General features: G+C 44.6%; 1 protein-coding gene, 1 long non-coding RNA gene and 1 other non-coding gene across 3 annotated transcripts; all 3 read left to right on the top strand.

Annotated features, from left to right (window-relative positions):
- The first annotated feature begins 11,982 nt into the window (after positions 1-11,982).
- LOC137828850 (uncharacterized) lies at positions 11,983-12,695 on the top strand. Its single transcript, XM_090297643.1, has 2 exons — positions 11,983-12,052; positions 12,301-12,695. Exon 2 carries the CDS (start codon positions 12,314-12,316, stop codon positions 12,581-12,583), a length of 270 nt encoding a protein of 89 aa, XP_090153769.1. The 5' UTR covers positions 11,983-12,052; positions 12,301-12,313; the 3' UTR covers positions 12,584-12,695.
- Positions 12,096-12,194, top strand: LOC137811799 (small nucleolar RNA R32/R81/Z41). The gene has a single exon (XR_011081149.1). It is a non-coding gene; the product is annotated as a small nucleolar RNA R32/R81/Z41 (small nucleolar RNA).
- Positions 12,696-13,637: 942 nt separating the features above from the next.
- Positions 13,638-14,346, top strand: LOC150023101 (uncharacterized). Its single transcript, XR_016517155.1, has 2 exons — positions 13,638-13,669; positions 14,113-14,346. It is a non-coding gene; the product is annotated as an uncharacterized LOC150023101 (long non-coding RNA).
- The last annotated feature ends 886 nt before the right edge of the window (positions 14,347-15,232 follow it).

Raw genomic sequence — 15,232 nt, 5'->3', positions numbered from 1 at the left:
CCCTGGGCAAGTTGAGGCACTAGAGAAAGACCTCCTCGCCTCGAGCGAGCATAGGCGAGAAGAGATTAAAAAGCCCTACTCGCCGTTGCGAGTGTAGGCGAGAAGATATTAAAAAGACCCCCTCGCCTCGAGCGAGAGTAGGCGAGAAAAGATTAAAAAGACCTACTCGCCGTGAGCGAGAATAGGCGAGAAGAGATTAAAAGTCCTCCTCGCCTAGAGCGGGTGCAGGCCAGAACAGATACAAGACCTCTTTGCGAGGTCGAATTGAGGCGAAATTGCAAGTTTCTCAGTGCATGCAAGGGGAGAAGAGAAGGATCTGAAAGGCGGCTCTACCCCCAGATGAGGGAACAATGGTCAAGGTCAAGCTATTTCAGATTAAAGGCTTAGGGAAGGCAGAGGGGGATCCGTTGAAGGCAGCTCTCCTCCCAGAATGAGCAGAATTGATAGCTCAAGGAACGAGGCCGCTCCCCAGAAGACGCCTTAGCAGATAAAAAGGAAAATAGCATCCAAAGAAGCCCACGGCTTTGTGATTGAAGCTCGAAAGAAGAAGTACGCGGCGAGAACTAAGTTAGCAGATTTTGAGGCGATGACATAGAAGAGCGCATGTCACTTGGCAGATCAGGCGAGCTAGATTTCAGATACTAAGACTGGCCCACGCCTACTGCCTAGTAAAGCTAAGCACCAGTTGGCGCTAAGTCGATTTCTTTAAAGCAAGAGTTAGTCAGTTATATCAGATGATTACACAGCAGATAAAAGCAAAACCATGTGCACATTTATATGTGTCGAAGAAGAAAATGAAACGGTGAACTTCTTAGTCTTTTTGCTAAAAACAAGCTATCAGCTCAAGACTGGGGGCTAGTGTACCGACCAGGTCATCAGACGTGATGACGTGTCTTGCACGTGCTCGAGTGGGGAGTGCTCAATGGAACGCATAGGCCAGAAAAGATGAATGGCTCGGAAGCAGGCATAGTCGTCGATCGGTGGGTTGGCGTTCTCCGATCTCTAGTGTGCGTAACCGGCGGTCACCAGAGTTGCGTCGCAGTCGCCGTATGAGAATGCTAGGAGATCGGGTGGTTTACACACCGCCACAAGGAGCACGTCGCCGGGTCTCCAAGCGAACTTAGTTAAGGCTGTCGAAGGCTCAGAAGGGTAATTCCGAGCGTGTAAGTTCATTAAGACGATGGTGGCACCAGTTTGGGGCATGAAAGTCGAGTGGGTTGGGGGAAACACCTTGCTCATCAGCGACAGGATTCCCAGAGTGGACATTTGTTGGTGGCAAGGTTTCCCTAGCTAGAACATGCATGGCGTAGCAGTAAGGAGGGTGCCATTCGCGATGGGCGATATCACAGAGATGATGCACTTTGTTGCATCTGATACTCGCCTTGACGGGTGGTGTTTCACAGCGCATTACGTGCTGGGTTGCTCCTTGAGTTGAGGACTTAGCTGTGCGGCTAGTTACTACACAAAGAATGACGTTTGAGTTGCCCCAGCCCAGATGATGACACGTGTAGGGCTGGGCACTACCTGCTGTCCCAGCCCAGATGGCGACACGTGCAGGGCTGGACGCAAGCCACACGTCCAAAAGCATAACGGCCTGGAGAGAGAAGAAACCCAGCTATAAAGGTAACCTTAACAGAATTTGCAGAGGTACGTTTTCGTTACGGCTGATACTGCTAAGGTTGTGTCCCTACAGTACGATCCTACAGAGCATATTCTCTCTTAGTTTTTGGGTGTTCTTGTCACTGACTTGAGCGTCGGAGCGCCACCGGCCGCAGAGGTGCCACTGTGTGTTTTTCAGGTTCTTAGAGAGGCTATCTGTGGAGTGGACTTGGAGGGCACGTGGTGTCAAGCTGGTGAGGAAGATCGTGATGAGGCAACGCTCTTGCGCTAAGTCAACCGGCAGGATCATCATGCAATAAAACAAGTTTTAGCCTGTTGAAATGATTTAACAACAAGCTATTTTTCAAAGAAACTGGAAAATGTTTGTTCTTGCTATTTGGGTTAAATCTCATACCAACTTTGCCAAAAACACAACTTTGAGAAGCAAGAACAGTTTCAAAAATTGGATTTCCCTTTGGAAAACTTGTCCACTGTTTTTGAAAGATAGTGAACCTTCTTTTGAAGGGATTCATAGTTTTCACAAAAGCTTGAATCAACACACTTACAAGAAGAGTTTTTGTAAATAATCTTAAGGTTTTCAAAATCAACTTTTGAATGACTTAACTCTTCTTCTAAGGCCTTGACTCAATTTTCCAACTAGTTTTTTAATCCTTTCAACCGGTTGTTTAACAAGGCCAGCATGTTAGCTTCCTCGTGAGTTTCTTTAAAGGCATCAAGAAGTTGGTTATAATTTTCAAAATTAACATAAGTGTTTGACACTGGGACAAATCTTTATAGAAAAGAAAGCATAAGCAAACATAACAAAGTCAAAAAGTGCCTCTATTTATAGATTTGCAAAAACACAGGAACGAAACATCGTTCCATCTACATCATTAGATTCATTTTCACCTAAGGTTGTACAACGATCGAATTCGAAATGACACGGCCTGCCAATCGTTAGATCTCTTCAATCAAAAAGTGCAAAACTCGAACGTAGTGTTGAAAAGACGCACGTCAGATCTCTGACACAACATTTAATGTGCCAACGCCAGTTCTTACATCGGGATACCTAACAATCACATATGAACTCTTCTGAAGTAAACATTCATCGAGCTTGGGGGAAAGTGTATTGGTCGGTGTTGGAATTATAGGCCTTTAAACAAGAGGGGGGTGAATTGTTTATTGAAAGATATTTGCAAATTCTGGGCAAGAATGAATATTGATGCAGAATCCCAAAAGAAGTGTACTGACCAGGTCATCGGGTGTGATGACGTGGACAAGAGAAAGGTAGGTGGTCAAGAAGTCAACGTAGTCGCCGTATGTAGAAGCGGCGTTCTGCAGTATAAATAATCGGTTATCGCCGAGATGTGTCACCGCCAAGATGGATCATCGCCCACCGCCCAAGAGAAGCATCGCGCAGAAGTAAGACGTCGCCGAGTGTAGACATCGCCCTAAAGTTGGGTGGCGGCACTGTGGGACCCTCCACACAGAATAAATGATCGAGTCAAAGGGGCACGTGACAATGTCCACGTGCTCATTAAAGACCTCCAAGGAAGGCTGCACGCATGACACGTGATTAATTAGGGCACCCAAATAGTATGATGGCGCGAGAAATACAGGGCCTGAGTTAGAGCCCAAGTGGCCGCAAGGTTATTCATTGCACTCCAGATAGATAAGGGAAGTCCATGGGCCAGACACGCTAAGATCCTAAGGATAGCGGCGTAAGGACCTTCTCAAAGGTAAACCCTAGTTTTCACCTATATAAAGGGCACGAAGGACCCTAGTGAGGTACGCTTTCACAGTGACACGGGTTTTCACCTAGTTCTCAGATAGACGCACAGAGCACAAACCCTAACTGTTCTTGACGGTGCATCCGCTGAGAACACAAGGCAATTAGGGCAACACAGTTTTAGCCACACAGTTTCAGTCATTGAGATTATTGCACAGTTTCTAGTTACTTTGGTGTTTCTCGCTAGCTGACTTGATCGTCGGAGTGCAAACGGCCGCGAGGGCGCCCCTTTGTTCTTCTTTTTCAGGTACTCACAGACGAAGCAGAACGAAGGTGCCCTAGCTCGTTAGAACAAGCCACGCATAAAGACGACCCAGGTCAACCGGTTGGAACAAGAAGCAATCAGATAAGCCAATCAACAAAATTGTTTTAATTTGATTCCAAAAAATCAATCGATTGTTTTTATCAGTACTTTGAAAATCACAGATCAAACAGTTTTATAAGCAGTGAGAGATAGAGAGATTGAACACACAAGCATTATACTGGTTCACTCTTAACCTGAGCTACATCCAGTCCCCAGAAACCCTTAGGTGTTTCACTAAGCAATAAAATACAAATTAGACAACATAAACACCAAAGAGGTGATCTTGAACCTTTTAAGAACACTCACCCTCTTTGAAACACAACCACTACTAGTCAGAACACCCTCAGATTGTACACACCAGTTTATCACACTTTTACAAAATGAATTAAAGAACAACAAAGAATAGGAAGGATCACACCTGATACAAAAATGAATACAACAGAACCTATTCCACTCTTAACCAATGCAAAGCTCTTAGCAATCTTACAATCTTTTGAAAATCTCTTTGATCTTTTGTAATTTGATCTCTCTCTCAAATTAGACATTCAAAAACCAGTTATATAGCCTTAAAAATAGTCGTTTCGAACTATCAATCAGGGGCCAAAACAAATTTGAAATAAGCAAAAACAGATTTAACCAATTTTGTTATGTTCTCAAAAAGTCAATCGATTAAAAGTGTGAATCAATCGATTGAAGTGGCTTTGACTATGAGGTCAGCCAATTTTAGCTTTTTCAAATCCTTTCCAAAACTACCAAGTATAAAACAACCGATTGAAGTGACAAATCAACAGGTTGTTTTTCACTTACTTTGAAAAACATTTTTTCTTTTAAAGAACATGATTGATTTAGTTTTGGATCAAGCTAAGAGTGGATTGACAAATTCTAATCTACCTAGACTCCATGTCCACAAGCAACAACCTAGTCTTCAAGCAAACTTCACAGATTTGAAGACATCAAAGCTTCAAGTTCAACAGTCGGTGTCGAACGAGTCACGTCACTCGACCTCGGTGACCGATCGGTTGGGAGTACATTTAAAGCGTAGTTATAATAAATGACAGTTAAGACAGTTGTGAAAACTTTTTAGGAATCAAGGTCACATCTCATCAAATTCAGATAATGTCCCAAGAAATCAGGATAACCTCCTTTGTCTATACAAATACATATATAAATTAAATTTGTTAACACTTTAATTGAACCATGCTAAATTATTATGCATAATGTTTTCCAAATTTTGTTCTTAATGTTTGTGATAGAAAGTTATATGTTTTTTAGTCAACAACAAAATGGTGTGTCCAATGTTAAATGTCGATTTTATGTATTATTCAACACTCTCTTTATGACATTTTTACTTATGTACTTCTACTTGGAAGCTTGTAGATATCACTTTATGGTATTTTAAATAGGATTAGAATAATATATTAGGCATTACAATACAAAAGTGGAATAAAGATGTTAAAAGAACAAAGTAGATATTCATTAACAAATAATAATTCATTGAGAAAATATGTGACGGAAACAGAATTTTAAATAGGTAATTTCGTTCATGAGTTATTGGTTGAAATATTAGTAGATACAAATAAATAAATCTGTTTTGGCATCAACTAATTTTTTTAGATTATGGTAAGAGAATAATTTCAACAACAATAGCATCACAGACTATTTTTTGTAATTATTAATTAAGTTTAATATTAAAATAAATAATTTATATTTAATGATGGTGGAATGTTTGTTGAATAATGATATATTGAAATCTTTAATAAATTTATTCATCTGATTGAAATTCATTATTTTACCATTTCTCTTCTTTTAATATAATTATAAAAGGTTTTTTTATCTCACATAACCAAAGTTGTGAAGTAATTGTTTGAGTGTTAAAAAATTATTTTCCATAATTTTACTACCAGTAGTAGAGAAGAGTGTAAAACAATATACCATCTACAGTATAGAAATTGTTCCTGGTAGGGAGATGGGACCTAGAGAACTATTGAAGCCTTCTTCTCCTTTCTTTGGTCGGTCAGGTGACTGGGTGGTGAGCTGGGATTCTTCTCGTCCTCCTGCTTCTCCTTCGGTACTCGGCCTCGGCTGAACACCGGATGGTGGGGGTACCTGCGAAGGCACTCCGATGCTCAAATCAGTAAAGCGGGTGGTCAGCTCTCAGGTAGGTGAACAGTAATAAAAGACATACCTTGCTCCTTAGGATGCGCGCTATTTATATTATTGTAATGGGCCTACCTTGTTGGGCCCGTTTATCGAGGTGGATACCGCTTAGGGTTGCATTACCTAATTCTTGATGATGGATTAGCTTCACTGATCTCGGTTTGAGTGTTAATTGTAATAGGGTTCGGCCGTCGGCCAAGTTCCCATGGTATGGGTCAGCCATCGGCCAAATCCTTGTGGTCGTTGCCGCCTCGGCCAAGTTTTCTGAGGTATCGGCCAAATGGGTCATCGGCCTCGTCATCCGGCCAAACTTCTTAAGTCTCAACCAGGTTCCCCTGGTCTCGGCCAAGTGGACTCGGCCTCGGGCATCCAGGTGGGCCTCGGCCTCGCCCATACCGATACACTTGCCCCCAAGCTCAAGGGCAGATGTGCTAAATATGTCCGATGAGTCTTTAATGATGGATGTCGGTCGGCCTCCCTTGATCGTGCGGCTATTCCATTTGTCGAGGTGTGACGTGACCTAGACGGCGTGACGTGACATGATTGCCATTAATGAGGGGTTTTTTGGGCAGGAAGCATAGTGGACTGTTGGATCTCTTGGATCTAACGGTTGAGATTGGTGCGTTGGTTCAGGATCTGAGGCCCATGGGCCTTATAAATAGGGTCTCCAACAGTTTCGAAACCTTGCATTTTCTAAGTGAGTTTATCTGATAGCCGAGCCTTCCTTTGTCCACTGCTCTGAGAACCGAGTGACCGTTCGGCCTCTTTAGCAAGCTTTGCCTTCGCTTTCCCTTTCTTTTTTCCACAAAGGTTAGTGATGTCAACCGTGTCTCGGCCAACGTCCTCTTCGTCCGGCCATTCTTCCCCCTCTCTCGGTCGCCCCTCTCGTGCCCTCGGGCTTTCTTCCTCTTCGTCAACCTCCTCTTCATCAACCTCTTCATCTGCCACCGATTCCTTATCGGCTGGGGTGGCCGAGGTGCCACCCATGGTAGAGGTGGTTAGGGGGGACGACCCGGTTAACGCTGTTGACCGGTCGGACTCTCCCCTTACTAACGTTGTCGCCCGGCCGGACTCTCCCCCCGCCAACGTTGGCGACCGGCCGGGATCACCCCCGACGGCCGTTCCACTCGCGGATTTTAGTTGGGTGGATCCTAGTGTTGTTGAGTTCTCGTCCTCTTATGATACCGAGAACTCTGTGGCCAAGTTTTTGGCCAAGTACCCGGTGTTGAAAGCGGGCGAGGACTCTGACGATTCTAGGGATCCAGATTACTTTAGAATCTTGCCTTGTGGTCCGACCGAGAGGGTGTGTATGGATCGGGCTAATGTCGGTCCTCCCTTTTTTTACATGTATACTTGCTTTTTTTCAGATCTTCATGTGTCCCTTCCTTTCGACGAGTTCACAATGGGCGTCCTTGGGGCGCTCAACGTGGCGCCCACCCAAGTGCACCCAAATACGTGGGCGTCCCTTCAAGCATTTCGCTTGCTGTGTGACGCCATGCGGCTTCGCCCCACCCCTTCTTCTTTTCTTTGTTATTATGGTTCTTACCCCGGTCGTCTAGCCTCTTGGCTTTCTTTGGCCGGCCGGCCGGGACGTGTATTGTTCGACCCCTTTGCGGTCTCGTATAAGCGGTTTAAGGAAAGGTTTGTCAAGGTCGTCATTCGACCCAAGGCGACGGCCTTTTTCTTTGACCGAGTCGGTCGGTCTCGGTTCCCCTTACATTGGACCTCCAAACCCACAGTGTTTAAGTTTTGGCCGAGGCCAACAGAGAGTGAGGAGGAGGTGGAGATTCTCTCCTTCTTCGACGCACTCATTAGGAAGCTTCCTTGCCGATCGCTGATCGGTGCATATACCGAGACAACGCGTTGGGCGACCATTAGGGGTATGGGTTCGCGTTTTTGTTGTGTCGGTCGGTAATTTCTTTTACGTTTTCTAACTTGTGTTTCTGTTTTGCAGCTACGATGGTTCAAGAGAAACCGGCCGGCGTTAGCGTCCTCGACGAATATCGACAGAGGGCGGCTGAACGAAATGGACGTCGAAGCATCGACGTTCTTCCTGCAAACACTCTGGCCGCCCCAGCTGAGAGGGACCCGGCCGACCCTTCCCGCAAGTCCAAGAAAAGGGCGAGGGATGGTGGTAACATTGCCACCACCATTCGTTCTCCCGACTCTTTGCCGACACCGCCTCCCCGCCGTGAGATGGCCGAGGTGGGCTCTCTCTCTCCTCGGCATGTGGAGTAAACATCCGGCGTTTCAGCTGGTGGACGCCGGCCAACGACCTCGGCCCTAGATCTTCTAGGGGGGAGCCACAGATTCGCGCGCAGGGTTTGCGTGGCTCTTCCCAAGGGGACGCGGGATTCAATCCGGGCGGTCGACCCTCTGGACTTGCTGAAGAGCGGTTTAGAGCTCATGTGTCGGTCGATCGTCCTTGTTGAGCAGGGGATTGAAGGTCGTGGCCAGCAGGTTGAGGACGTCTCCCGGTTGGAGAAAGAGTTGGCCGAGGCTCGCGAGAATCTGTGGAAGCTCATAATTTTGTGGTCGGCTGCCCCATCCACCAGTCGGTCAATGTTCGGGAGGGGGTAGGTGTTCTTCGGACATGCGCTGTTGATGTTTCTGTAGTCGACGCACATCCTCCAGTTACCGTTCGGCTTGGTGACCATGACGACGTTGGCCAGCCATGTCATGTATCGGGCCTCCCTTATGAATCCGGCCGACAGGAGCTTGCCGGCCTCCTTCTTCGCCGCGAGTCGCTTTTCGTTGCCCAAGTCCCTCTTCTTTTGGGAGATCGGGCGGGCTTCCTTGAATATTGACAATCGATGGGTGATGAGATCCGGGCTCACCCCCGGCATGTCGGCCGACGTCCATGCAAACATGTCGATATTCTTTTTCAACGCGGCATGCATGATCTCAGCCTCGGCCGCTGCCAAGGCTGTTCCTACAGCTGTGCTGTGTTCTTCGACAAGGAGGGAGACTCTCCTCAGCTCTTCTCTTGCCTCCAGTCTGTCCTCGGTCGCCCGGGGATCGAGGTCCACCAACGCCACGGTTGGCTTTATCTCCCTCGGTCGGTCCTTTCTGGGGGAGCGTTCTTTTCGAGAGGACTTCCTCACTCTGAGGGGAGAGGTGTCGGCCCTTAAGGGCTCCACCCGGAGGCTTTCGGCGTAGCACTCCTGTGCTTCTTTCTGGTCTACATGGACTGTGAGATTGTCCCCTAATCTTGAAGGGAATTTCATTGCGAGGTGAGGGGTTGATACTATGGCCATCAGTCGGTTGATGGAGGGTCGGCCAAGGAGGATGTTGTAGGAGGTGTTAGCGTCGATGACCAGGTATCGGATTTGGATGGTCCTGGTGCTCTTCCGCTCTCCAAAGGTGGTGTACAAGTCGATATAGCCCTTGGTACCCACCCTCTCGCCCGAGAACCCTACCACGTGGTCGTCGTATGGCATCATCTTGGCCTCAGCCATCCTCATGGCCTTGAAAGTTTTCCAGTATAGGATATCTACCGAACTTCCTTGGTCCACGAGGGTCTTCCGTATGGTGAATCGGTCTATGTCGACCGCTATCACCATCGGGTCGTCCTGTTGGCGGTAGTCTAAGCCCTTGAAGTCCTCGTCCGTGAAAGTGATGGGTGGCATCCTCGGCCGGAATGCCACCGTGTTCACCTGATGTACCGCCCGGAGGTGTTTCTTCCGAGCGTTGTTCGTGCTTCCTCCTCCGGCGAATCCGCCGGCTATAGTGTTGATAACCTCTCGGTTACCTCTCCTATCGGCCTCCCTGGGGGGTCGTCCCTCGCGGGTTGTCGATCGCCTCTGTTGTCTTGGTCGTTTCGGCCGCGGTGAGGCGACCTCGTCCGCCTGGATGGATCCGCCCGGCGGGGTGGGTCTCGTCCATTTCTCACGAAACGGCGGAGATGCCCAGCCTGGATGAGTTCCTCGATCTTATCTTTTAGGGCCTGGCACTCCTCGGTTGAGTGTCCGGCGTTCTGGTGGTACCGACACTGCTTTCTTCGGTCAGCATTATTTGGGCTAGCTACCTTCCTTGGAGGAGGGATCAACTCGGCACTGAGGGCCTCGTCCAGAATCCTCCCCCTCTCGGTCGTCAGCGGTGTGTATCTTGAGAACCGAATTGGTCGGTCTCGGTTCTCCCGTCGTCGGTCAGTTCTTTGTATCGGTCGCGCCTGGCGGTCATTCTCTTCCTTCCTCTCTCCACCGTCCTCGGCACGGGCCTGGTTGCGAAACTCTCTTAGCTCTTCCAGTTGCATGTATTTGGCAGCTCTCTTCCTCAGCTCGTCCAAGCTGTCGGCCGACTGCATGCACAGGTTGTCGGCGAAGGGTCCCGAGAGAAGGGTCCCGGGCGAAGGGCCGTCAGCATGTGGTGCATGGCAACGTCCGGGCTCAGATTCCGGATGCTCATTGCCACCTTACTGAACCTATCCACAGAGGTTCTCAACGACTCTCCCTTCTCCTGGCGGATGCCTACCAGAGCGATGGAGGTCAGATGGTGCGCCCGGTTGGTCGCGAACTGAGTTTCAAACTTTGCGACGAGCGTGGCAAAGCTACCGATGGAGTTGGGTGAGAGCTTCGTGAACCAACTAAGGGCGGCTCCCTTCAAGGATGTGGGGAACACCCGGCATAACACGACGTCATCTGAGGTGTAGAGACTCATATGGGTGGCGTAGGCGTCCATATGCTCGTCCGGGTCGGTCGACCCGTCATATCGGTCTCGGTTGAAACCCTTCCACTTCTCAGGCAGTGGGACTTCGATGATGGTATTGGTAAAGGGGTGTCGGCGGTTTGGGTCAGCCGTCTGGGTCGTCCAGGTGGACCTGATTAGGCATGACTCGTCGCCCATCTCGGTGTCTCGGGGAGGGGGTCGGCCTCTCGTCTCCTCGGCCACATCTGGGTCGGGAGGAGAGGTGTATGACTTGCCGACAACATTCGTCGGTATGACGGAGGGTCCTCCCTCCCCCAGCTTCTTCTTCATCTCTTCGTTCTCCCTACGGAGAACTTGCAGCTCTTGCTCGTTTTTCTGAGCAGCCTCCTCGGTCTTCCTTCTCATCTCGGCCATCTCTCTCTGGAGAGACAGCAGCAGCATCGTCTGGTCGGCTTCGGTCATCCTTTCCATGCTTCTTGTTGAGACCATCTACTTTCTTCCTTCAGCTAGTTTCCCTCGGCCCCACGGTGGGCGCCAATTGTTCCTGCTAGGGAGATGGGACCTAGAGAACTATTGAAACCTTCTTCTCCTTCCTTCGGTCGGTCAGGTGACTGGGTGGTGAGCTGGGATTCTTCTTGTCCTCCTGCTTCTCCTTCGGTACTCAGCCTCGGTTGAACACCGGATGGTTGGGGTACCTGCGAAGGCACTCCGACGCTCAAGTCAGTAAAGCGGGTGGTCAGCTCTCAGGTAGGTGAACAGTAATAAATGACATACCTTGCTCCTTGGGATGCACGCTATTTATATTATTGTAATGGGCCTACCTTGTTGGACCCGTTTATCGAGGTGGATACCGCTTAGGGTTGCATTACCTAATTCTTGATGATGGATTAGCTTCACTGATCTCGGTTTGAGCGTTAATTGTAATAGGGTTCGACCGTCGGCCAAGTTCCCATGGTATGGGTCGGCCATCGACCAAATCCTTGTGGTCTTTGCCGCCTCGGCCAAGTTTTCTAAGGTCTCGACCAAGTGGGTCATCGGCCTCGTCATCCGGCCAAACTTCTTAAGTCTCAACCAGGTTCCCCTGGTCTCGGCCAAGTGGACTCGGCCTCGGGCATCCAGGTGGGCCTCGGCCTCGCCCATACCGGTAAAAAATCAATACAAATTAAGTGGAAAGCAACATGAATATTTATAAATACATAAAAAAAAAATTACAAAACAAAATCTAAAGAAATATAAAATAATAGAAGAGTGCATAAGATCACTCTTTTTACTATAATTCAATGTGATATAATAAGTAGTTATATAATAATAAGTAGTTTTTAGGTGGTGTCGTAATGTAAAATTTGTTCTTATGAAAATTAGGCTTTTGTTTTTTATTTATTTATTTCCAATGCGCATTGGTTAGAAAGTAACAACAAGTAAACTAAATGGGCTTAAAGCCCAACTGAATAAGGCCCAGATGCTAATTTCGAAACCTAGAAGCTAGGTTTGTTTGGGTTCTTCATGTTTAAAAGGCGTCATTGACACACTCTTCACTCACCGCAACTTGGAGTAAGGTATTATCTCAGAAACCCTAAATCATTGGTTTCATGGTAGAGAAGGTGAACATGATGATAAGAGGATGAGTGATCATCAAACATTACATAACGTGTTTGATATGATCAAATTCTCCATCGCTACGTTCTTTCTGATTCACCTTCATTCACCATTCACGCGCCTCTTTTAGATTTATTTCTTTCTTTATTTTATTTAATGGAATATCAGAACGCGAAACCAACGAAATTACGAACCTCTGTTGTTGCAGAATCGAATTGGGAATGAGTCGGGTATGGGCCACGGCGGAGGATTTGGGCCGCAACAGGGCCCGAATGCTGTCGCTTTATCGGCACATTTTGCGGAGCCTGAATTCGCCGGCACTGCCGCTGAGCCTCGCGGCCAGGCTGGCGAAGAAGGCGGAGGTGCGAGCAATGTTCTGGGTGGGTTCCGATGAACGCTCAGTGCACAACATTACTGACCTGATCGACGCTGCAGAGTACTCTCTATCCTTTCTCAGGAAAGGCCAACTGCCTCCTCGTCACATTAACTGAACAATGCTTTTATGTAGATACATTCTAGTGTAGTGTATGTATAATTGTATAATTGCTCTCTAAATTCACAATTTTTTGGCCAATAATTCATATTTTTCTCCTTCTGTGTGCATTCCTTGAACTGATTCCTGAATATTTAAACCAAGTACTATATATAATGAATCATTCAGGCTGAGGCAAATCCACACTTCTTGATGCTTTAGTAGGTGGCAACAAATTAGCTTATCATTATTCAGACTCATATTCTTCACGTATTGAAACCACTAACTTTTCAATGAAGATGTAGCGACACTAATCATATAACAATTATTTACCAAGTTCTGAAAATGACTATGGGAGAAGAAATTAATATCCCTTGTAAATTCTTATAAATAGTCTGAAATTAGAAATCAATTATAGAATGAAGTTGCAAAAATAATTATAAGTGTAAATTTCATACTGCATTTATTCCTCCAATTCGGACTATTAAACCTAAGTACATAATGCAACTAAACTGGTACACACATGTACATAATTTTATTTGCAAAATAACTAGATCCCTTCCGTCTCATAAGAAGAAATTATGAAATACACACTGCATTTTTTTGTTTAATTCCATTGCAGGCAAATAATAGAAAATACACTTTATTCTATTGATATTTTAGAGTTTGGAACAATTGATATTTATGAAGAAATAATACCATATGGATTTGAAAATATTTTTCTTTATTTGACTCAAAAAATGGATTGGATTAAATTGACTTTATTATACAACCCTGTGAATTATCAAGTAGAAAAATAGTACATTCTATATCAAAATTCTACAATCCATATATTATTTTAAGGATAATTTTATTTTTTTTAAGATAAAAAATTGTTTTTGTGTGACACATGGAGAATATATGGGGATGCCAGGAAAAGATAGTCTTGCTTGCAAGGAAAACATTGAAGACATTTACAAGGCAGTTTCTTCCTGCACCCCTACATTTTTCTTCCTGCACCCCCACAATGTAATGCAAAGACAAAAATATCCCTATTATTTTTTAAAATTTCCAAAATACACATAAGACCCACACTACTCTTTCTTCTTCTGGATAATGCAATTCGGTAATTTTACGGAATAGGAAATCCGCATTTATTTTTTTGCATTCTGGATTGATAAATCCGGTAATCTTCTGGATTGGTGAATCCGGTAATCTTCTGGTGAATCCGGTAATCTTTTGGATTGGTGAATCCGGTAATCTTCTGGATTGGTGAATCCGGTAATCTTCCGGATTGGTGAATCCGGTAATCTTCCGGATTGGTGAATCCGGTAATCTTCTGGATCCATCAATCCGTAACAAAAATTAGACTTCCGAATTCAGCAATCTGGAAATCAACAAGTTGCTTTTGAAACACCCCTTTATTTGAAAAAGAACACAAATCAGTTCCGGATTGATGAATCCGTAGCACACTCCCGGATTGATGAATCCGGTAACCTAAAAAACTCTAATTTTTTTAAATAAAAGGTGAAGGTCAATTTTGGGATTTACAAAATTGTGTGGGTGCAGGAAGAAAAACATAGGGGTGCAGGAAGAAGAAGCCCATTTACAATTTGAAGTCTATGGATATCCAGCCCACCAATGCAGTAGGCCCAAGAGAAACATTGACATACCCAATTGGTTGGAGGCCCATACTAAGTACAGTCTGGGCTGTACAGCTCCAGGGTTATTAGAAGTCATTCCTGTACTGGAAGAGGCATGAATGAAACTACCCTAATTTAACATGTTTTTATTTTCTTTCTACTTTAGTTTAACCTAATTTAACATTTTTATTCTTCTTTCTTTTTTCAAAAGAAACCATCCAACTAAAAAACACATGCTTTGAGAATTTGAAAGTTACACCAAAAATTCTTCAAAATAATTTTTAATATCATATTAGCACAAACTTACAAAATTTAAAGAAAAAGGCATTTGACTAAAAATCACTTACCTCAATGTTTTTTTTAATTAGTTTTCTGATTATTAATGCTTAATTAACCCTACAAGATTTAAAGTACCTTAATATTATTTATCAACATATATAAAATGTCACAATATTGATCTTTATTGAAGATTAAAATAGTGAAACATAAATAAAACTTCCAAAATGTAAGAGTAAAACATTGACAAAAAAAACACTATTATTTGTGTGAGAAATAGAAACAAAAAAGTGATAAATAAAAAAAAATTCAAAATTTATTATGGGTAAAAATATATGTTTTTAAGAGATTAAATCTATGAGATAAATTTCTAAATAAGTAATAATTCATGAAATTAAAAATTGTCTTCTTAGTTTCATTCCAATTATAATATAAAATTTAAATAACCTTTTCATATCTATCTTCCTATCCTTTCGCTTACCATTTTGGTACAACTACTAGTTCCTTAGATAAACAACTTCACTTTATAGGTTTTACAGTTTTATGTTACACCAAATTTTTTGTTTTCAAATTTTCCCTTATAAAGTATTTTATAACCTAAATTTTGGAACTAGAAATTTCATTAATGTCAACGGTAACATTTTTTAACGTTTAATAATAGCTTTTATAGTCGCTAGCGTCATTAAAATATATACAACAATGCTATATTTTTTATAATTTTATTATTTTTATAGTTTTACTATTTTTTGAGTAATTAATTCAAACGTAAA

Source organism: Phaseolus vulgaris, chromosome 11 (assembly GCF_051622355.1).
Source record: "Phaseolus vulgaris cultivar YP4 chromosome 11, ASM5162235v1, whole genome shotgun sequence".
In the NCBI taxonomy this organism is placed as follows: Eukaryota; Viridiplantae; Streptophyta; class Magnoliopsida; order Fabales; family Fabaceae; genus Phaseolus; species Phaseolus vulgaris.
The sequence above is the reverse complement of the archived record's forward strand: the minus strand, read 5'-3'. Positions and strand labels throughout refer to the sequence as shown.